General features: G+C 39.9%; 1 protein-coding gene across 42 annotated transcripts in view; it reads left to right on the forward strand.

Moving 5' to 3' along the window:
* Window positions 1-22,059, forward strand: part of KCNMA1 (potassium calcium-activated channel subfamily M alpha 1) — a 464,377-nt gene extending 442,318 nt beyond the window's left edge. For 13 of the 42 annotated variants that reach the window (XM_035330303.1, XM_035330310.1, XM_035330304.1 and 10 more), the window contains 6 exons: window positions 5,826-6,020; window positions 7,122-7,240; window positions 8,264-8,488; window positions 10,570-10,598; window positions 15,951-21,579; window positions 21,630-22,059. In XM_035330303.1, coding sequence (XP_035186194.1) covers window positions 5,826-6,020; window positions 7,122-7,240; window positions 8,264-8,488; window positions 10,570-10,598; window positions 15,951-16,105 — 723 coding nt within the window. In that variant the 3' untranslated portion in view covers window positions 16,106-21,579; window positions 21,630-22,059. Of the gene's footprint in view, window positions 1-5,825; window positions 6,021-7,121; window positions 7,241-8,263; window positions 10,835-15,950; window positions 21,580-21,629 lie in introns of those variants that run through there. The other 29 variants (XM_035330316.1, XM_035330323.1, XM_035330307.1 and 26 more) reach the window with 5 other exon arrangements.
* The last annotated feature ends 2,531 nt before the right edge of the window (window positions 22,060-24,590 follow it).

Below are 24,590 nucleotides of genomic sequence, written 5' to 3' on the forward strand. Positions count from 1 at the left end.
GAATTGGTTACTGTTCCATCTTTTCTTTCACCACATTGCTGATTCGTGGCAGTGTTATTTTCTCTTTTGTTCCTCAAAGGCCTAGTAAAGAGTTGGAAAAATTAAAAATCTTCTTAACCCTCCAGAAAGTATAAGATATGGGAGATGGTTTCCCTTTACTGTCCTTATTCTCACGGGAAGGATATATGCTTCTTTCAACGGTTCTCCAAGGAAAGGAACATTTCTCACAGAAACTAATTTACCTGCACTGTATTATCCCTGGTTTTCTAAAGTGCACTCAGTTTTGGGGCCCATCATCTATATAGTGTGCTTAACTTCAACCCAGGAATGGTACACCAAACCCCAAATCCTATAAACTGTGAGATGTGCAGTTGTACATTCATCCTATTAGTTGCAGTCTGCAATGCAACTAGGTGGAATTCTGTTAGAAGGAAATAAATCACATTCTGCAGGCCTTTCCCAATTCATTTTGGGACAAGAAAATAGTTCACTATTCAGTCCACTTAGTGACTGAGTTTTATTGTTTCCTAATTTTTATAGCAAAGTTCCACTTTATGATCTCTGTCGATATCTCAGGAATGGCAATGTGTGCTAAAATATAAATGCACCCTGTGTGAACTGCTTCATTAAGATTGAATCGCTTCTTACAGAAGTGGAGTTTTGCAGAAAAACAGGTGTCAGAAAGAGTAGAAAATAGAATAAGAGTAGACAGTGGCATAATACACATTCACGCAGTAGTCTTTCCAACATCCAGGCAATTTGAAACTTGAAGGAAGTTTATAGGTAGAAAAAGAGGGACAAAATATGTATTGCACAGTAATCCTTTTCTATGAAGTGTATATGCAGAGTTGTATCCTCAAATCACATTGCCAAGTATAATGCGTTGGTTAAAGTATTCAGTTATGGAATACCAATTCAATGGTATTCACCAGTGTTGAAATAGTATTGTAGTATATTTAACTTTATTAATATAGAAATAGTGGTTTAAACCCTACTCACAAATCCCAGAAAACCTGTGGTCACTTGCTGAATCAAATCTGAATGCTGGAAGTCATTAATTTTGTGTTATTGTTATTTCCTGTACATGATAGTATTAGACATTTGAAATTAGAAATTGTCTGATATTTTCCTAAATAAAAGGTAAAATGCGTAATTAAGTGTACTTCTCAAAAGGCCACCTACAGGCTATCTACAGTTTTTCTGCTGCAGCAAAGGCAGAGTATCGCAAAGCCTGTGATTCACACTGTGGCAGTTCAAAGATCGTTGCTCAGAAGATAGTAATGAGTTCAGAAACTGCACTGCCTTCTGATGACTTGGTATCAGTCATCTCTCCAGGCTTTAGCTGAAGTGCCTGATTGTACTCTGTGTGAAGACCACATGCGTGGTTCAAGTTTTAAGTGTGACAGTGGCTATTGTTAAAGCATGCCAGCTAGTCATTGTTATTTCTGTGAAGGGACATCTGTAGTCCTCAGAGACTTGAGTGATATAGTAATATTGTTTTTGTCATAACATATGCAAAAACAGAGAAGGAATATTTGTAGTCAGACTCAAGGTGGGGCCAGTCCTGGAAAGCAAAGTACATTTTCTTCACCAAAGTAATAACCAGGGGATTAGAAGCATCTTTTAGACAATGTGGAAACTGTTGTAAAGATTGTTTTCATCTAAACAAAACTTACACGACATAAAAGAAGCAAGGTGTTTGGTTTTCGGGGAAGGACTTTGTCCTTTTCTGGGTGACGTTGAGATAGTTATTTCAGAAAATCCAGTGCATGTGAGCAAACCAGTTTTATCAACATGCAGTACTTTCAAAGGCTTGCAAATCTGGCCTGAGAGCCAAAGCTTGCCTGTGTCTCCCTTTGGTGCCTAAACTAGGAAAACCAGAGAAGCTCTGGCAGGTTGGCATTCCTGCCATACATACTGCTGGCATTAGACCAGATAGCCTTGGCGTTTCTCCCTTTCGATATCCAGAACTTCAGGTCTAGATTTTTCTTTTATAACACAAAATCCTATTTCTCCATATAAGCAAAAGCAACAGAGTGGAAGAAAGTGAAACAGGTGAAAGCAACTTATCAGTACATCCTGTATTCAATAGTTCTTCCCTCTTCAGAGTTCCTATAGACTCATGTAGGAAGAAAATAAACTGGTTTAATCTGTTATATGGATATTGTGAAACACAAGACTCTTTTTGTGTGAGTCTGTTCAGGTGATTAGCAAACAGCATCATTTACCACAAAGTGCTCCAAACTTCTTTATATTTTGGACACTATTTTGAGAAGGAGTACACTGTCAAACACTGTAAAACCCTGTTGTTTTTTCTACTCTTTATCCTGTCCTAAAGAACTGTTTAGTAACTGCTTAGTAACTGTTCAGTAAGTTACTGGCATTAGCTCAGTCGTTCCCCATGTTTGGATATACATTATCCATTCAACAGAATTCCTCCGACTGGAAAAGAAAAGGAAGTTAAAACAATTGCATGAAAGAGATGGTAAAAAATAGCACGCAATAGAGGAGGAGCCTTCCTAGAAGAAATCCATATTAAAAAACACTCTAGCAAACATTTAAAAAAATGGTAATATGACTTGTAAAATGACAATTTTAGAGTAATTATAAATGAAAAGCAAAGTGCTATTAAAGTTAAAGCAATGTTATTAAAAGATGTGCTAATTTTCAGTTAAATTTTCTGTAAAAGACCAATTAGTTTAAGAGGCTTGACAGCATTAACTGCAAAACATAAGCGCTCTGGTAATTATACTTTAAAAAATGATTGAACAAACAGGAAAGTGTCCCCGAAACATCAGAAAGAGCCACACAACAATTCGGGCACATAGGCTAGGTGGCAGTGCTACCTCAGATATCTATGCCAGGATTTCCTTGCTGTTTACCCGGCTTTAGTGTCTATCATGCATTTCATATAGATATATATTTTTTTTATCAAGCTGGTACCTATGTTGTATTCACATTGCAGACGCTGATTATAATGACTCTATACAGATGTTCATTGTGAGGTACAGATAATGGCAGCCACAAATAAGTCTGTCTTCAGCTCTGATTTTACAGCCAAGAAAAGGAAATCACTGCCATTACTGGAGAGTGTCGTGTTACTTTAAGCACTGCAACACCTTTCCAAAGTCATTCTGTGGATTGCTTCCTTACAAGTACTGGCATATCCAGGCCATGTACCCTCCCACAGAGCAAGTACAAGATCACTCTCAAATTAATTTCAGTGTATTATTATTCCAAAGGAAATGGATATCAGCTAGTTCAGCTTTTCAGTGTTCCCCAGCTCCAAATTGGCAAGAGGCAGTGAAAGGAGTCTGACTGTTTTCACAGTCGAAAGCAGGGGTGGATGGGTTTTTCCTGAGGAGCAGTAAATATTAGTACAGGAGGAAGCAACCCTATTTAGCAAAGGATGCCAAGAGACCACTTCCTCCTCACCCATTCTTTCTTGGTAACGTCTGGGCATTTTCCAGTCAGTTGCAATGCCAACACAGTCCATCCTGAAAGCTGTAATCTTTTCACTCATTGGTGGCAAAAAAACAAAACCATCATTTGGCTGCACTCATCCATCTGATTAAATGGTGACATCCACATCAGTCATGGCGTGAAACCCAAAGGAAGCCATTGTTCCAAGAAAAATGGTGCCTCCTTTGCTAATAAGTGTCGTAGCTTTGCCTCAATATTTGTCTAGCAGTGGGAGGCCCTTCTCGGGTAACAGCATTCAGTTGCACTGACAATAGACCTGATTCGTTTCTCATTTGCATCAGTTTCATAGTAGTGTATGGCTCCCAGAGTTACTCCTGGTTGGCACATTCCGACATAAGTCAGGATTGGGCCTATTTTTGTCCTAAGTGGGTTGCAGTTGGGGGGGGGGGGGGGTCAATTTTATTTTATATTGTTTTAGTTTATTTTATTGGTGCCAGTAAGTTTGTGACTGGTGCCTGACCTGATAAGTTGTTCTACCACTGCTTTAATTTAATATGAGATCTATAGTAAATTGAGTAATACGGCCCCAGTATAATGTGGAGTGGAAAGTGTTGCCAAAAAGGTCACCTGTGAATCCCACCTCAGTGACATCGAGGAACGAGTAATTAATTGAAGGATAAACAGTCATGCCAGGTTGTCTGGTCTCTCACCTATTAAATATCATATATCACTCCAGACTTAGTCTCGCAAGGGGTCACAATGATTTTTCTGTATGTTTAGAAAGGTTTGAATTACACTTCAATGGTTACACAATCCATCCACATATGTAAGAGCTGTTTAGAGAATAGCTGTTGTTCTAGACCAATTCCTCCTGAACCCCAGGTAATGTCACACTACCTTTCACAGTGCACTTCATATTTGAAAATACATACTGCCTTATCCAGGGTAATTAAAACATTTGGAGCTAATGGGATGCAAAGATTTGTAGGACTTGCATAACAGTAATAGTATTTTCCTCTCATTCTAATGTTGTCAAGAGGGGAATGACATATATGGCTATGGAAATAAGCAGAGGTGCCTGAACTTCTGAAACTTCAACGTAACGGTGAAAACCATTGCCATGTAGCGTTCATGTTTGCCTGTTTTATCTGTCATATCAAGGAAACAATGAAACTGAAGTTTTGTTATGCAAAGAAAGAGTATCAAAGTAACACGGATAGGGAGTCTGGTCTGCATTTTTATCTCAGGATAAACATTTCAGTCTGTACCTCAGTTTACCCATGTATTAAAGACAATTGCACTATATGGATAGAGCGATTAATGTCATTGGAAAAGTTTATCGAGGTATTTGGATGACAAGTGCTCTTTGAGGGTGCAGTATCCTTTTTCACATGGTCAGAGTAGATTTGTTCCAAGTTCAACAAAAGTCACTAGTGTAGTAATGTGAATCCCGTGTACAGCTAGCTCATTTTCTTCTCACACATCTTCCACACTCGCAAAGCTTCTGAAAACCCAGACATTGGTGTCGGTGTAAGCGATGGTGTCTCCTTTTTCGGTTCATCATTATTTTTTTGCCCAGTATGTTACACTGCAGATACCTAACTGCGTATCTCTGAACTATACCAGTATACTTTCAAGTGAACTTGAAAGTCATTCATCTGGCATTAAATTAATATTTAAAATGCCCATTGTTTGCCTGACAGACCAGCAATGGTACAGATGCTGGCAAAATGTCAGTGTGGAGTAAATCTTTCCTAATAAACCACTCTTACCCTATACCCTAGAGTTTTTTAAAAGGACCACCAGGATCCCAAACGCATCATACATTTATCTGGAATGAACTCAAGATGTTTAATTGATACACGCTTATGTCTGAACACTGTCAAGTCTCGTAATAAGATGTTTAGTACAATACCTCGGTTAGACTGCTAGAGTCCAACCGCAGTAATAAGTAATGACATTTGCAGCACAAAGGCAGCTCCCCAACGAATTGGTGACAAGAGTAAAAAGGCAATCTAGCCTGCGTAAGCTGTAAATGTGGTCTGAATTTTACAATTACATGTCCTAAAGCCCATTATTAGACATGAAGGCAATGAGAAGGAAAGCAGTCATCGCATCACTACTAACACCAATTATAGGAAACATAAATCATTCAAATTTTTGTACTTTAACAAAAATCAGCCCGAATTGGTGTTTAAAAGGAAGGATCTAGTATAGGAGCCTAATGGGATAGAAGCAAATAGAGTAATTGGAGGCTGCTGTCTTTTCACTTTCTATATAAAAATATTTGAAGAGACAGCTGAGAAGTTTAAACAGCAGAAACCCAGAAAAGTTGTAATTTGGATGTCTTCGCTTGTGACTTTAATGGTATTTGCCTAAAGAGCTTTCTTTTATCTTGGCAGACATACTTCAATGACAATATCCTCACACTGATACGGACATTGGTAACTGGAGGAGCCACACCGGAGCTGGAAGCACTGATTGCCGAGGAAAATGCGTTGAGAGGAGGTTACAGCACACCACAGACACTTGCAAACAGGGACAGGTGTCGAGTTGCTCAGTTGGCTTTGTATGACGGGCCATTTGCAGACCTAGGGGTAAGATCACAACAGAGAGGTAGGACCAAAGCCGGCCCTGTGGTCTATGTGTTGTATCTGAGACCGAATCAAAAATCTATCCTAATCGGTGCATCATTTTGATTATTCAGTTCAAATGTTTTGGATGGTTTGACACTTTACTACATAGGTGCCAGGTTTGCTCTTACTCTTTTTAAGAAGCTACATTACCTCCTAGTGTACTTTCCTGGGTATTCCAAGCAGAGTCAAAAGAAGAAAAGCTCGGCTCTTCCTAGATGTCATCTAAAGAGATGGATGAGCCAATTTGGAGGAAAGAACCCTCGTAATCGTAATGCACTGTAAACATGAACAATATGTACACCCTCATCGGGTTTTGATAAGTTTATTTAGTTTTTGCAAGGAGCTTTCCGTTCTCAGTTAAAATATATGTATTAGCCTGGAAGCCAAGCTGCAAGGTTTGTTTTCTGCTATGTCTGGATGAACTATACTGAAAGCCTAATTTTCTGACATTCTCACTCCACTATCCTAAGAGAAAACCTAAAAAGTAACTAGTTAAAAACTGATGTGTTTTGCTAGTCAAAGCAATTATTTGATATAATTTATGAAATATGGAATACATATCAGCATTTTTTTTTAAATGGGAGAGGTTATAGTATCCTTTTAACTCCTCAGATCCCTTATTTCAGTTTTCTTTTTATTTGCTATTTTATTTGTCAAGATGACAGTATACTACTGCCAAAAAGGGTCAAAAGTATGAATAACAATAGGACAACAGATAATATAATGTGTAGAATTATGCCTCGTTTGATCTCCAAATTGCATTTCCATCCAAAAGCAAGTAATTCACTCTTACGACTATGGTAACTTTTCACGGGCCAAGGCTGTCAAAAATAATGATTATATTATATATTTGTTTTTATGTGAAATTAAATGTGTAGTTTATTCATTGTCTTGGGTAAGGAAATTCATATTAAAAACAGGCTATCTATACATTGTCAGTTTTGTAGATCCTACTGAAAATCCACTGCACTGTCATGGTTTTAAACGAGAAAAGAACAAAAAAGTACTGTTCTCTTGTTTCTCTTTACCTCCCTTTTTTTTTTTTTTTTTTTTCAATCCTAGGATGGAGGTTGTTACGGAGATCTATTTTGTAAAGCACTGAAAACATACAATATGCTTTGCTTTGGAATTTATCGATTAAGGGATGCACATCTAAGCACTCCCAGCCAATGCACTAAACGGTAAGTCCAGTCCACCAAAGCAGTTGCATCCTTAAGGATTTGGGCAAAGTGGGTAGAAGTAGGAATCAGTGTAGGTTGACACTGTACTTGCTATACCTAGGATTAGTGGTCAGAATAGTAAGAGACTTCTGTCCCTGAAGCAGCCAAGCCAGATCTCTTTCCAGCACTGAATGCATTCGAAAACAAACCAACAAATGAGAAAAGAAGTGAGCTTTGTGGTTTGTATTCATTTCTTGCCCATACCAAAAAATCCTATTGCTTTGAGTATGTACAATGCTTTTTGCATGAAAGATGTTAGCATGGGGCTCTAAAAGCCTTTCCTACACTTCAAAGAGGATTGGTTGAAAGTGGTGGAATCTTGAAATTGAGAAGTGTGTATGTGAGGCCTGTGATGTATATTAGCAATGTTGGATCCTTGTACGTGTGGATTTCTCTTTATAAACACTTGGTGAGTTCACGAATCCACAGGTGGAATGGAAAAAAATATAAAGTGAAAAGAAATTAACCTCACTGCCACCTTCCTGATATACTTGTGTTATGTACAGTCATAAGCCAGACAAATAATTGTATTCTTTGCTCAGGTGACAGTATTTAAATATTTAATAAATATATGGTAAGTATATATTTGAACCTGCTTGAAAATGCCATTGCTGCTAGGTCTGTTGGGAATCTGTTTGCTAGAGTCACTGCATTCCAATGCAGCTAGAGATAGGAGGGTGAGCTATATGCTATATTCTCTGAAAAATCACGATGCAGTTCCCTTGGAGAACATCCTACTCAGTATGTCTGTCCCACTCAACAAACATTCAGAAAGCGATATCTGACATAAGACGGCACCAAATAATTGGTAATATGACAGCTAAAATCAGGTATATATTGAAGAAACAGAAAGGCAGAAATCTGGATAAGTGTTCATGAGGTAACATCTCTAGAATATTTTTTTAGGTGAAATCTAAACCTGCTTTCTCTTTTTCTTTCTTTCTTCCTTTCTTTCTTACTTTCTTTCCTTTTCTGTCTTTCCAGTTATGTTATCACAAACCCACCGTACGAGTTTGAGCTTGTGCCGACAGACTTGATCTTCTGTTTGATGCAATTTGACCACAACGCCGGCCAGTCCCGAGCCAGTCTTTCTCATTCCTCCCATTCCTCCTATTCTTCCAGCAAGAAGAGCTCATCTGTTCACTCCATCCCATCCACAGCAAACCGACTGAACCGCACCAAGACCAGGGATTCCCGGGAAAAACAGAAGTACGTGCAGGAAGATAGACTTTGATGTGTGTACCTGCTCCCACTGTGTGTGAAACTTGCAATCACCACCCATTCTCCCCAGTTAATGTGTCCAACAGTAACGTTCCCTGTTTTGCCATGGAGCTCTCCCTTTTTGTACACATTTTTTTGCATATGTATGACAGTGTGCATGAGATTGTCATTTTTATTTCACCACCATAAAACCCTTAAGCACAACAGCAACAAAGCAGACGGACCAAAAAGTTATTTATGATGCTAGGGGAGATAAAAATTCTAAAACCCTTAGGCACACGGAAAACTTAAATAACTCACTGCAGTTACTCTACATATCAGAAAACAGAGTGTATTTAACGCGAACACTTGCTTTTGATGTTAGAGTTACACAAAGGAAGTCATTAGCGCAGAAGCGTTAATGTATGTTGTGGTAGGTTTTTATAATCATATTTACAGGAGTTGCCACATGTAGTTGAAGCTTACAAAACTAACCAGCTGCAAAACAATAACAACAGCAAAAACACTAATTTTTCACTCTCAAAGCTTATATTGTATAGGGCTTACACTCTTTGTATAGATTATCGCTACGCACCTGCTTTATACCAAAGCGACATCAGGGATGAAGCTGCTTGTTTTAGGTTATTCTCTGAAATACGAGCCTTTTGGAGATAGCGTGTTTTTTTTTTTTTTCCTTTAATCCTGAAATTGTCTGGGAATGGAGTTGTCAAACTCCAGTGGTTTAATTTCAATTTAGAAAGAGTCTAATTGAATATTAAATTATTATTCTGTCTATTTATATGGCCACAGAAATAGCTATATTTTCTTTCACTTTTGACATTTGGGATAAAAAGCCATATGTATCGTAAATATTGGACGTAAGTCAATACAAACTGCCTTGCTGGGACTTTTACATCTTTAAAAGGTGAATTAGTCACCTTATGTATAGAATAAATAATGTTCAGAAAAGAGCAAGCATTTTTCTATGCTTAAGTATTAGTTCTTGGGGGACTTTATTCCTTTCCCCAGATGGTAGTTTAGTGTTTCCGAGTTAGAGCAATGGTATAAATCTTCCAACGAGAGTCCTAATACGTGAGGACCCTCTAGAAATCCTGGGCAATGTTCCAGCTGTTTTTTTACAACAGGTGTGTGCCAGTAACGTTAAGCAGGAATACGAGGGAAGACAACAGAGCGCCTTTGAGATCTGAGAGGTTCCTCTCCTAGTTGGAAAGAAAAAGTACTGCACCCTAGATGGCTAACGAGCAGAACAAGAGGGCCAGGGTGAAAACATCCACTGTGCAGAGGCATCATGTTCTAGGCACATGCCAGAGTCTGGTTGTTGCATATTCTCAGCAATTACTCACCCAGACAGTGATTGTGTCAAGGAGGTAAATGAAGTAGTGGAAAGGAATCTATCCTAGACAGCCACAAAAAGGATACTCGAGGCCTAGAGTTTAATGTCAAATGCCAATGTTCCGAAATACATAGAAATAGTTCTAGGTGATGTGAAGAGGTGCCCAGGGTAACAGGTAGGAAGGCCAGGAGAAACACACCACATCGCTTCACAGCAAGGAAGCGTGCAGGGAGAAAATAAGTACTTTGACGTGGGAGCGATGAGCATTGTAACGGCCAACCCAGACAAGGTGCTTTTATGGTTAGTGTTGTTTTCTACCTTCCCCTTCCCCGAGCATGATAAGTTTGAAGAATTGCTTGCTGTGTGATTTGACAAAGAAGCCAAGCACTTTTACTGACAAAACCTGGAACCATCTAAGCGGGCTACGGAGAGTTCCACCGTGCAGTGTTAAGCACGATTGGAATGAAGTATATACATATGTGTGCATTCAAACGCATCTGTAACTCCTGTCAGTGAAATATGCGGCAAATTTTGGTCGCTCCCCCCCAATCGAGTATATTACAGTCACTCTTGATTATAAAGACACATTTGTGTGTTTCTTCTTTCAAAGAAAGTTATCGTGTTTTGCCCCGAGAATATTTATGACTACAAGGATGTGCCAGTTAAAGTGCTCAACAGGAAATATGACAGTTTAAAAGCATTGTAAAACTTACATAGCTTACTTCTTTTCCTAAAGTGCAACAAGGATGAATAGAATGGGCCAAGGTATGAGAATTAATGGTTCTGCATGACCTAGCAACTGCTGTGGGTTTCCTTCTATAACTTTGTCCTTGTGAAAACTTGTGAGATTAAAAAAAAAAAAAAAAAAAAAAAAAAAAAAGTACTTACAAACTTTATGCAGTTATTGGCTTGTATGTTTGGGTGTTTGTTTGTTGTTTTTTTTTGCCTTTTTTTCCCTCCAAACCAGAAGTAAAACTGGCTGCTGCTGCTGCTGTTGCTCAGTCCTGTTTTATTTTTGATCCTCTCATCTGCTTGCCTTTCTATTTGCACGTGTCCTCTCGTAAACACCCAGGTTTCCGCCCAACGAAGACGCCTACCCTGGTGCAGACATTACTGTAATTTCCCATTCCTCATTCTAGCCCCGTTCCTCCCCTCCCTGCTATCCCATCCCTCGTGTATGCACATGAGCATTTTTTTATGTTGGCGATATTGACGGAAGATACCGGAGAGCAGTTATGCATTTTGGAGGAATGCTAATGGCTTTGACACCAAAATGCTTTTCCATTAATGTTTTATCTGTATTCCATTTAGTAGCGGAAGGAAGAGTGTTAATATGTAGCCACTTGTCACATACTAAATAATAATAATTTTACCAAAAAATTGTGTTTATATAACAGTGCAGCTCAAATAAGGAAAAACATAAACAGTCTGCATTAGAGAAACAACTTGTCTATTTTGTGAGCAACAGAAGAGAAACATCTAATACCTGAAGTCTTCAGATCATACCGAAGTTAATTTTCTTCTGTTCTCTGACCTTAAGTCTGCAGGACAAAAGTTGTGACTTTCAGTTATGCTTTGACCAATTTTCACCATTAAGTGACCCAATAGTTTCTTTCAGTGACAATGTTCCAATACGGAAATACTAAGAACTTTGGAAGGTCGGTCATGAAATTTAGAGGAATGGTCAAAGTTTTATACTGGAAAATATCAAGAAATCTCCTGTTTGTTTGAACACCTATCCCAAATCAAATGTTCCTAGTAGCTACCGTCAATAGTTGTGAAAGTGGAAAAACAGCACTATTACCGATGTCAACATGACAAATGAGAGCCTTAAATGGAGGTCCTGCAACTTATCTCCATCCCAGCACAGTTTCTACAATGGAAACTAGGATTGTAAGTGACTTTGTGGATCTGTATGTCTTGTACACCCGCAGGCTCTCGGCATGGGTTCCCACTGGCCTAAACCAGCAGAGTCAGGCATTTCCAGTGAAATCCCCTTGTCAAAGTAGGGAGTTTGCCACTTGAAAAATAAATAAATAAATAAATAAAAAATAAAATAAAATAGAAACAAAACAAAACATAACCAACCAACCAAAAACACAAGAGGAAGCCCTGAATAGCATTTCTGTCTGAAATCTTTAACTGTCTCGGAGCAAAATAAAGGCCTGCCCAGAAGGTAAGAATAGTTTCCCCCTTTTTTTTTTTTTTTTTCCTCTGTCCCTGCAAATTACTTCCTGCCTACCTCAAGTGAGATATGCATCTGCTAAACCAAGAATCACTAAGAGAGCAGAGGAACTTTCATTTCACTATTCTAAGATAGGAAGAAATAGCAGAGGAGAGTTTTAAGCCTAGTTTTAAACATGCTACCCACTTGGGGGCAGGGGCTACCCAAATCACATGGCCACACACGCAGTTGAGATGGAGGTGTCACAAAAAGAAGAAAAAAAAATCCTTGTTTAAAGGATTGTAAACCTGGAATTGTGGTGATAATACAGATTTAATAAAACTTTGCAGCATGTTTAGCTGGTACATTCTGTGCCTCTGCTCAGATGAGAGGGTGTTTCATTGTGACACTTACTCAAACATGACTACTCAGGCCAAATTTTTAAAGCACCAGAGCAATAAATTTGTTCAGGAAAAGTGTGAGAGTCAAACAGAAGTTGATGAAACATCGATTTTGATCATTGTATGATTAATTATTGATATATGGTGATGCCACAGGGAAGTCCTACCCTGGACAGTAGTACCTATTTATTTGTGATACAAGTATGGAGCCCTGTAGACCTCCACGGACACGTTCAGGCACTGATAGCACTTAACAAACACAAGCGCACATTTGAGAGGAAGTAAATGTTTTCTGCTTTGTGATACTTGAAGGTACCTAGCCGTTCCAGTGTCTCCCATGTGATGCCAAAAAGAAACCCGTCAAGTAGAGTTAGAAGATCAGAGTCTCTCTTGAAGAGAGACCTGTTTAAAAAATAGGAAATGTTCCTGTTTAAAAAATAGGAAAAAAGGCTCATTCTCTCTGTAACACAGAAATGCATATGGTAAGGATCAATATCCTATTGATCAATATCCTTATTAATGCCAGAAAGGAGAGAAACAGACAGAGTATGACAGAGAACCGCCACTATTTTGGAGGAGAAACCAGTATGTGAAGACCCAGAAATTTTTTGTCTGGACGGATTTAAGGGAAGAAAGCTGTGGTTTTGTTGGTGTAATTGTTTGTGGTTAGTAAGAGACCTAAAGCTCTGCACCTAGACTTTGGAAGACTGAAAACATAGTAAGGAAAATATGGAAAAGCGTGTGAAGGATTGAAGAAGGGCATTTAGTAAGAGAGCAAAACACACCAGTGGCCAGAAGATGGGGAGTGTCCATGACCTCCCATTTCAAAGTGTAGCGATGGACAGAATGGGTGTTTTGAACAGCAGAAAAGATATAAGACAGGTGTAAAGCTGGGTCTAAGCATAGGTGCTGGAGATGATAATGCCCAGATCAAGGTCTCACCTAAAAGCAAAATGTAACCACCCAAAGAAAGGAGAATCTACAGGTTTCTGCACTTACTAATTATCATTCATATTAATTACTTGACAAGCAAAGGCAGAAAGAGACATGATGGTGTCAATTTGTGAAGATCAGCTCTCTGACATGAGTTTTATTGTAAAGAGTAACACATAAAGAAGTGGCTTGCGGTACACATTCCAGGGAAAGCAGGGGCAACGGAATCACTATTCGCTCGCCACAGTTCATCCTAGATCCGTAGTACTAGCACTGTTCTTCTCTTTCTCACTCTAGAGATTGCAATAACTTGCAGCAAGTTCTGTTGGCAAGGAAAGTTTGTGCACCATATGGTAAAAAATAATCTAGAGATAAAAGTTCATGGCGCTTAACTCGCCTCAAAATAATTTTAAACACAACCCATTAGAAAACTGTTAGTTTGAAATTGTTTATGTGATCTTGCAAGGCTTTTAAAATATGATAACCATCACACTTTACACCTCTCTGAAAGGTTACTTTAATCGTAGATCACATAAAATTGGTTTCCACAAATGCATAATGGTTCATGTGTCACACTCAAACTAAATGGTTTTTTAAATGGAGCTGAAATTATTTTGATGTGTACACATTCCCAGAATTTTTTTCCTACAACCTTTCCTAAACCAGCCCCCATCAGGAGCTGTTCCCTTAAAGTCTCATTAATAATTCAGATGTTCTGATGACTTTAAAAGATCGAGGGAATCGAGTCCTGCCCCCCCCCCTTTTTTTTTTTTTTTTTTCTGCCTGACAAAAAGATAAATGAATGTAGAAAGAAGCAGTAGGAGTCTGGCAAGCTGTAGATCATCTCCGAACAGATTGTAACTTTATCATTGTGTCAGGAAGAATAATTTAAAGCACTTAATCAGTTAGCTTCAGTGTGCGGGATGTAACATTATGAATTCCTATCGTCCAATCTGTTCAAATCAAAGGGAACTTAATAGGTAAGAGAGGGAGAGAGATGGGAGAAGAAACAACATCCAGACTCAGGCAACTGTAAGCGGGCAGGAAAATGTACCCTAATCTGAAGTGAGCAGGATAGTGTAGAAAGAAGAAAAATTTAGTTTTGAGTATAGGAATAGAAATGCAGCAAATCTGCCTACCCTCAATAAACAACCCCTAATAATTGATAGAACTTCTTTCTCTAAATTCATTTTTTAAAATTTATTTTATGTTGTTATAATTGCATATGCACAGGTAACAAATATATCAGTAAAAAAAGAGGGATTAATCCCTTATGAGTTTGAGGTTTGGTGCTTGTGTTGCAAGTAGACACCTTAAATATGTAGGAGGTTTCATTGCCTAAATTTCATATTCACCAGAGTAACTGAGAAGGTCAGTAAATTGGTAAATCCATGCAGCTCTTCAGAGCCCATACCTTTGAAGCTAGTCACTTATTTTTAATGCATCTGCACTCAGATGGTTGTCCCTCACTCTTCCCAGTCTTCCTATTTCTGTTCTCGGCCTCCCCTCCCAAGCTTTTGTGCTTGGTCCGAGGTGGATTTAGTTGTGTGTGCGTGTTGTTGCATTCGGTTTGGTTGTTGTAGTTTTGTGTTTCGTTTGTAAATGAGCACCCATCCACTCCCGCCCCGATTCCAGCCAGGATACAGCAGCATTTCAGGGGTAAGCAAAAGTGCTAGTTTGTATCGTATGGTGAGAAAGCAAGGCCTCTGAAGCTATTTTGGTTCCCCATTGGGATGAGAAGCAGTGTATAAATGTAAGTGAAGCAGCTCTGTGGTGGCTCACGTTAAACATGCCATGCAGCAATGGAAACACCACCGCTACAGAATCGCATCTGCAGAACTGCGTGAGCACATTGCTCTGCACACCCACCTCTGGAAATGAGGGACAGAGAGAGATGGGAGAGCGGAGATCCTCCTCACAAATCCATGTCAAAGCACAAGCATGCAAGGACCATAAGCCACAGAAAGATGAGCTGTTTCCAATCCAAGTCCTTGTATGGAGCTATCCTGCCAAGTTGCTTATCTGTCAGTTAGAAATTATACCAGTACTCTGAAGCACATAAGAAAATCGGTGATTTTTTTTTCCACTATGAATTTTGAGAAGTTTTTGTCCACACCTGCTTATGAGCAATGCAGGATGGCAGCCGCAAGCCTAAGTGGTGAGGGTGAAGCTGCAGTATTACAGCTTCTCAGCAGCCACCTTCCTTCCCACATGACTCCACCCGCTCTCCCTGGCTTCTCAGTGTAACCCTTTATTTTTATAATTAGTTCAAAAAAGGATCAGATGATGTTCACCTGAGCATGGAAAAAAAAAAAAAAAAAAAAAAAAAAGTCCAAAAGCCCTCACGTCCAACAAGCAAACTGCCAGTTTTCTTAACTTCTATCAAATATGCCAACATGTCATGTTCCGTCTATAAAGAGTATTTTCAGAGGCATTAATCTAATGCACTGTACCGCTAGTATTTAGTCAAAGTCATCTTCTATTGATTGCCCTTTCTCTATAGACTTTACTGACTGCTACCCCCTCCCCTTCTTATGGTGTCTGTGTGTCTGTGCGCTTCACTAATGAGAAATTCTCATTTTCCCTCCTTATTCTGTCTCTACCCACTTTGCTCCCTAGCAGAAAAGAAATGGTTTACAGATGAGCCGGATAATGCCTATCCCAGAAACATTCAAATCAAGCCCATGAGCACTCACATGGCCAATCAGATCAATCAATACAAATCGACAAGCAGCTTGATACCACCGATCAGAGAAGTTGAAGATGAATGTTGACTCCTTCGAGGCCAGAACTAATTTTTTAAAGCCTGACAAACTTCATGAACGGTGATGTGACATTTATTCCTCTTACATGCCGAACCACTGACGGAGAAGTTACGAAGGGCAAGCGTAATGGGGAAACAAAGTAGACAGATCTTTGTTTGTCTGCCTTTAATATTGCTTCCATGTATTTTGGAAACTTTCAGTTTTAAATGAACATAATCAGAACTAGTCATGTATAGCCTCTAGCAGTTTAAATTATTTTTCTCTATTAGGAAATTTTTTTTTTTCTTTTTTTTCTTCATTGTCAAGTATTTTCCCTTTCAAAAACTGCAGATGTGGCCGGACTCCTAAGACAGGAAATAATAACCAAAAACACCACACCCCAGTCTTCGGCCTAAAGGAGGATGATGGTCACAGTTATAAGGCTATATTATCCAGGGAAACAAAAGAGATATTTATAAAAAGGAAATAAGTGAAGGTCTAACTTATATTGTAGTAAACCCCCCAAAAAAGGAAGGAAAAAAAAAAAAAAAAAAAGGAAGAAAAAAGAACAGTCCACAACGTTTCTTTACAGAAGGATGTGTATTTTGTGCAGCATTGACACCAGCTCTTAATAAACTGAACCTATTTATTTTCAAAGGTGAAAGTCATATTTTTGTACACGTAACACTCTTGAGACATTATTGGTTTTATTACCATATGCAGCTCACCCTCATTGCCCGTGACATGCAAGTCCAACCACCCCACGCACTGTAGCCCCACGACCTCAATAGCCCCCAGAAGCCCCACGTCCTCAATAGCCCTCTGCGATGTCAAGTGTGCTGCAGAACATCACCACCCCAAGCTGAGGGATGTGTAGGCAGGGCACTCACAGGCAGCACTTGTTATAAATGGCAACCCCAGCATCAGCAGAGGCGTATTCCAGGTAATTCCTTCTTTGCCACACATTACAGCACTGCAAGCTGGAGTGCCTAACCAGTGTGTGAACTCATAAGCCATAAACTTTCTCATCCACCATATTCTGTTGGTTTCTTACCTCTAAAGTGCTGATGGGTCCGCATCAATCTTGCATATCCAACTCAAATTCTTCCTGATCCACAGCAAGCTTTAACCCCAGACCTGTGGTGATGGTCCACGCCTCCATGAAGGGCATTGAATTGCCTTTGCTGATCGCCGATCAGGATAAAAACCTGTGGCTTTGCCTCAGCTTGACATGTCAGTGCACTGTTGTCAGTGATGTGCTGTACCAAGCAACATCACAGTTAGGCAGTGTCTTTTCTCCCCATTATGTATCTATTTTAGTTTGCTTTGCGGGGACACCACACTTAAAAGTACGGCAATAACCAAATCAAAGTAAAAATAATGAATGTATTTATCCTACCTTACAAAAGGCCTTCGACAGGTGCCTTTTGTGTCAGCAGTTTCACAAAGTTGCCAACAAGCTTTCTAGCCAGCAGACAGAAAAGTGGTCTCATATCTGTGCTGCAGCATCAATTCACTCAAGCATTTGGTGGTCTAAATGATTCAGTAAACCTGTCTATCTATCTCAAAGTAGCAACATCAGATACAACTGTGTGAAGAAAAAAGTAAAAATAAAAATGAAAAGGCTGTGTTACTAAGGAATAAAACAAAAACATAAGACCCAGTAAGTAGGAAAGCAGCTTTTCATGGTGCAAGATAACCGTAGGCTCTGTAATTCCGCAGAATTGTGAAATACCGCAATAAAACATACCGTGGTACTTTTATCATTAGAGAAATATCCGTGAATCAATCTGATATGAAGCAGATGAATATGTTGTCAAAATAATTATGTCCACTATGTAATCCAACATTTAAGCTAAGCTCTCTCGGCCTCGATGTTTGTCCACTGGCTGCAGTACAAATGTAACCATACAACCACCTAATAGGCTTTATGCTGGAGTGACTTCTTGGACTGCAACTACTTTGTTGTTACATTTTGTAGAATAGGTATTTAAAGAAAATAACAGGAATTGTTATGCAGTATATGTAGAATTGGATCATTTAAAATATTTCAATCTCCTGCAAAGAAACAAAACAGTTTAAGCAGTTTCTCGTTACTATTTAGACCATGTTTATCTCATTTCACAGTCCCAGAACAGAAGATGATTTGGGCGAGTTCTTCCAATCTATGCCACTCGAGCTAACAACATGTTATAATCTGCATCCAGTTTCTGCAGTGGGTCGTGTTAGGCCTTTTCGTTGAAGTCAGCGCTCCTTTTTCATTTATGAACTGCTTTCATGGTAACCTCAGTGGAAAAAGCGAGTCCCGCATACAGGAGAAATCTCGAAAAGGGTGTCAGACCTCACCAAGTGTGCATTAATTGTCTTTTTCAAAGACTGGTTTGTAAGCTATGGGCATAGCAAATTACACCTGTGCACATGGTGCCAGTTCTGAGCATCCTTCCTTCAGAATAGAGTACTCAAAGTATAAAACACACTAATGAATCAAACACAACAGTCCTACATCGTTAACGTTTGTGGGTCTGTCCAGGGTAACCGTCATACACCGAAATGCCAAGCTGCCAACTGCACACAGGTAAAGGACAAGCTCTGATCACTCTCGAAGAAAGGTCTGTATATAAGGGTAGGTTGATAGATCAATACATGAGAGACAAGCAGGTAAAATTGTGCTGTTTGGACTTCCCAGTTATAGAAAACCTAAGAGAAATCAAAAATATTTTCTTGCTCTTCTTCTCGTCAATCAAAGGCTCAGGACTGGCTTCTAGCAATTAGATGGAGGAGCATGTAGCAAGGCTATCGGAGATCTTTGACCCTCAACCATTAAACACCATAGTAAGGTCAGTACTAAGGTTTGGATATATTATGTGGCATCACAGAGAGGGGCTGGGAAAGCGGCCTAAGGACAGCTGATGGGCAATATGTGGAGAGAAGGAGAAATGAAGTTTTGAGGTTCCTGAAGAAATCCTACCCCTCTCTCAAAAGAGAAGGAAAAAATTGAATCTGTGCTTTCACAGGAGTTGCATGCATGATCAATCAAGGCTAAACAGGCTTTGGTGTTTGTAAATCAGGTGGTGGATACCACGTGTGTTTTCACACATGTGAACGCACACACACGTATGTGTGGATACAGTACAGATACATGTATCTGGGGTGTGTGTAAGTATTGGGTACAGGTCAGAACCACCACCAAAAGATGTCAGTTTTGCCTTTTGGAGGGGGCAGGGGGGCTGAGGGGGGAAGAGATGGGGTGAAGATGTATACAAAGAGAAAGGGCATACATTACCCAAGGGCTAACACATGGAGGAAGGAGGAAATGTATCTACTGGTCTCACACGGTCTGAACACGGGGAAGCCATTCTAGGTGGCTAGCTGCATGCTGGCTGTATGCTTACAGCGTGCTGCCAGCCCTATTTCCCACAGGCATATGCTGGCATGCTCACACAGTGCCTGCAAGCCAGCCGGTCTCTGTCTAGTGGGCAGAATTTTAACTCAGACCCTGAATCGCACCAGCACCAAAGTGAAAGGACAAAATTGCCCGCTGCCCCAGAATCTGACAGAGCAGAGCAACACGCACAGCCCCCTGACAGCCACACACAGCACAAGTTAATGTGTAAAGAGGATAGTCTGAGCCTAAATGCAATGGTTAAGGCCTCAATGTGACTGTTTTAGTGGTGCATGTAAGGCAATGGGCATGCAATGTATTGTTTGGTAGGGAGAAAATTGGAAAAAAAAGGCAACCACAAACAGTTTCTCGAACACTGCAAAGACTGTCTAAAAATGCCATCCGTTTTGACAGCTCTTGCATGTTGAACTCAGCATCTGTGGTCAAACAGCAGGCGCATGTGTCTCTAAGTACAAGCCTCTTGGTTGAGGACATGGTCACTTAAGCAGCACTACAGGTTCATGAACAAGGTTATTATTCCACCTATGGCACACGGTGACCCTAGCAGCGATATTTATACAAGGTGAAGACGGTAAAAATGACTGTATTGAGGACCCTGTGCAGCCTTATCAAGCCACACAGATGTCTAGTTGCTGGGTCTTCAGAAGCCTATAGGCTGTTGTAGCAGCTGTGGATGTACAGGAAGCCATGTTTAGACACGGTAAAGGATATTTTTTTACTATTTTTCACTTGGAAAAGCAACCCAATGAGTCAGATCGCATGCATAGGGAAAGGCATAATTGTCCTCAGCCAAATATAGAAAATGGAAAAGGGGTTGACACTGAATATGCAAGGGGACACTACAACAATGGTGTCTAAACCCTTTTTCTACAGGTCAATGGGTAGCGAGAGGAGACACCGTTGTTGTTTGTTTGTTGTGTGGTATGGTTGTGATTTTGGTTTTGCCAAAGGAGTATTTGCACATCCTGAAGTCTTTATAGAGTAGGAGAAGGAAAGGAAAGGAAAGTGTATTCAATTGCAGATGATTATTTTTGGCGGTTCTGTTTGGGTGCAAGCTAAGTCTCGAAAGTACCACAGTAACAGGATGTGTAAATGGATGCATGATGGAAGCAGTAATGTAAAAATCCTATGTGTCTGTCCTCACTGCCCAGTCACACGCCATTTAAACCATAAACCTGTTAACAACTTCCCGGGACAGCTGACTCACACGGACTCAGAAAAAAAATAGAGCAGGCATTAATACATTCTCATTGCAAAGCTAAAGGCTACTGCAGAGCAATGTATTTGAACTGAGAGCATACCAAGGGTGGGCTGGGGGGGAAAATTCATGGGGAAAGCTGTTATTGTATTTCCTCAGCATCAAAGGAAGCATGCGTCCCACCTTTCATTTCTAGTTTAAAATCTGCCTAAAAAAAGCCAACAAGCATGCAAAAGGGGAAGAGCAGGACAAAGCGAAGACAGAAATCCTCTCCTTGTGTTGCAAGGGCCTGGGAACATCTGTCACAGTCAATGGCAGTTGTAGAAGAAAAAAAAAAAAAAAAAAGGGAGAAAAAAAAGAGGGAAAAAAAAAAACACAGGTGAAAGACGAGGTCCCTCATTTGTTGTCCTCTCCATGCCATCCGAACCACCATTGACAATTCATTGAACATGAATTTTATTTCATGTAGATTCCAAGGGTGCTTTACCAATCCCATGCCTGGCAGACTGTTTTGTTTTTAATTTCATTATATATGTAGATGTCATTTATAGATCCGGTAATATTCAGTTAGCAGGCATACTATCCGTAGTGTTTTTGTAGTGAGCAATAGTAGTAGTTGTCGGTACAGTCCCCATCTGAAACAAAGAAAAGAATCAAGAAGCTGCTCAGCTGTGGCCACCGTTTGCAATGGTACTGAGCCCTACAGTGGGGTCAAGTCTGCCCTAGCACTTATCAAAGCTATATTTATGCAACCAATGTAGCTATCCTGCACAGACAGATATTCTCTGCTATCGAACACGCAGCCATAGTGAAACTAAGTAGTCTCTAATGTTCAGTAGTCTATAGAACCAAGTAAATTCTACTGGAATCAATAGATTTCTACGCTGCCAGTATAACGTCTCTGTCTTATCTAATGCTGTACTTCTGGTAACTGTCAAAATGAGAAGTGGTAGGGGGAGGAAAGAAAATGTAAGAAGTACTTGTGTATCACTTTGGGTCTAAATAACAGCAATAGCTAACTTCTTATGAATCTGAAAGACAGTAATGCTGCATCCAATTAGAATCTCAGTGAGGTTAAGGGAAAGCTTCTTTCTGCCTCAGTCAATGCAATTTAAAGGAGAGCTTTATAACCTGAAAACAACAGCAATGATATAGAGGCAGTTGAGTGCATGTAACAGGAAAAGTTTTTTGTTTGTTTGTTTTCTTTTCCAGAAATCAAAAATGGGGCATATGAGCATTGTGTTTACTAGACAATTACAAAAAGGAGCCATGTGAAAAGGTTAGCAGAACTGACACCGAGCAGCTCTTCAAGAGTGCCGCTACGGTGACGGTGTATCTCGGGACACACAGCCTAGCCAATGCATTGAAAGTCACATCAGTTTAGAAAAAAAGTAATAAAAAAGAAAGGAAAAAGGAAAAAGGAAAAAGCAAAGGAAAAGTCAGTAATAGAACGTGAACTTTTGCATTTCTTGAGAGGTCATGGCTAATTTTGTTTTCCTTTCCTCAGAAGGATAAATAAGTAAAAGTAGACAATTAAAAATAAAAATAAAAAATAAAAAAAATAAAAAGAGGCCAAGAAACCACACATGAAGTCATGTATACAACATATTTTGATGCTATACTGGTCTATGTAATTGTAGGTTGGGGTGGGCTTGGGAAAAGTACACTGAGAAGCAGCTATCAACTTACAATGAGGTTCATGGAGAAAAAGGAGTATGACTTCATCGTTTTACATTTTAACAACACAAAGGATTGGTGAGAGAACAAACGGTGGTGCTCAGAAATGATCTACCTGACTTTGTCATATGTAATAATCATGGAAAAATATATTGTCCTGTAAAAAGGGTTTGTACATAACTTGTACATGGTTTCATTTTGTATTTTTCTCAGATTAAAATTTATGTATTTGTGTTCTAAAACAAGGAGAGATTTCTCTGTTTCTGTGTTGCATCTTCTTTGAGACAGGCTGTGTCCCGAAACATTGGACACCAAACTTGTAGCACCAAGTCACAAATAAGAATGTAGCCATTCTTATTTGCCAGTGCTATTAATACGTTGAACTAAGAAGAACACAGACGCCTAATGCCCTCGTGTGTTTTCCTGGACCAGCCATTGTTTAATAATAATTCATATCAGCCGATGCAGAAGGTCCCACGAGAACTGTAAGCGAGTAAGTCTGCTGTAACAACTAATGTCACCCTAGCACCAGTTACATAGTTCTAGTCACAACTGTCATAATTCTGGCACAATTCAGCCATGTGAAAAGGTTAGCAGAACTGACACCGAGCTACGGTGACGGTGTATCTCGGGACACACAGCCTAGCCAATGCATTGAAAGTCACATCAGTTTAGAAAAAAAGAAAAAGAAAGGAAAAAGGAAAAAGGAAAAAGCAAAGGAAAAGTCAGTAATAGAACATGAACTGTAAGTGAGTAAGTCTGCTGTAACAACTAATGTCACCCTAGCACCAGTTACATAGTTCTATGTATGTAATTCCACTAATTAAAATAAATGTGTCACCAAAGCTGACATCAGTAGTTTTCAGTAACGGGGCATCATATTGGTAAGGAACCGCAGTATGATAGACCCTGTCTGCTATGAAACCATGGAGAGGAAAGATGGAAGGCAGAGCACTGCAAGCAGTTATTTTGTTTCTGACCAGGAGATGAACAATATGAAGAATCTGGGCTCAAAAGTTGGCACTGGCATCAGACACAATCCAGGCAAATAATAGAGTGCCCCAGGGAAAAAACAATGCTCAATAGTACCTGTGCAGAACTCTAGGGAACTGTGCAACACTGTGGCTTGGTACCACCCTCATTGTAGCTAACCGCTTCTGACTTCCCTGAGTGCACCTCAAAGGCATCCTTAAATAATCTCACTGGGAAAAGGAGGCCACACTATGCCATAAAAACTGAGATTTCTGTGTGCAAAACAGTGTGATGGATGAGTGCCTAAATGTTAGTAAATCTGCATAGAGACATATACTGAGATGATAGATACTGTATGTGGTCATACTGGACCTCATACCCTGTCATAGCCGGGAACTAACTAGTAAGGCAGACTTCTAGAAGTACTGAAGGAGAATGAGAACAAGGGAGTGAGGGACAGTCTCAGTAGTCACTGTGAATGGGTATCTGTTGTGAGATGGGAAAATAAGTGTCATTGCAGGTGTAATGTGGTGCCTGGTCCCCGCGCAAGCATCTGGCACAAAGAAGATATTTGTCCAGGAGTAGTTACCTATGAATATATGTGGATGCATGTGTATATGTACATATGTGCAGTCTAAAGGTAGAGGATGTTCAGGCCTGTTTCTAAGTACTGAGGACATGGCAATTAAAGACCCTAATTAAAAAGTGAGTCCGGAGCCAATGAACCTGCCTCACAGTAGTCCCAGCTTTCAACTGCGTGAGCCTGCTGTTTGTGACCATGGCAGTGAAACAGTGCTCAGGTAGTGACAGAAGTACTGATAAAAATCTGGTGAAAGTATGCACTGGTCCCCTGAGATTACCAACAGTATTGTTTGCTAGACCAAGTGTGCTCCGTTTCTAACATTTGACCCCCTCTCTCCCTGAACACTGATAATCCTTAAGCATAGTCAGGAAAAGAAGTCAGGTAAAAATGTGAAATCGATTCCTGTCACCAGACCGTGACTGCAGAACATGCGTGGGCAAGGTACCTGCAGGTTGTTGTCCTTTAACCTCCCCATTAGTCACGCACAGTCTTGTGGGGAGTAGCGCTGTCAGGTCATGCCATCGCAGTACTGCCTGCTGTATAGCACTGAAACAGAGCACATCACAGAGCAGTGGCACCTGGTGTCCTGTATGGTACACAGTAAGAGAGTGGCAGAAATTGCAAGGCCAGATAGATGTATATAGGATCAGGTCATCTTTCCACTTTCGCAAGCACCAGGGGA

This window comes from Oxyura jamaicensis, chromosome 6, assembly GCF_011077185.1.
Source record: "Oxyura jamaicensis isolate SHBP4307 breed ruddy duck chromosome 6, BPBGC_Ojam_1.0, whole genome shotgun sequence".
Lineage (NCBI taxonomy): Eukaryota > Metazoa > Chordata > Aves > Anseriformes > Anatidae > Oxyura > Oxyura jamaicensis.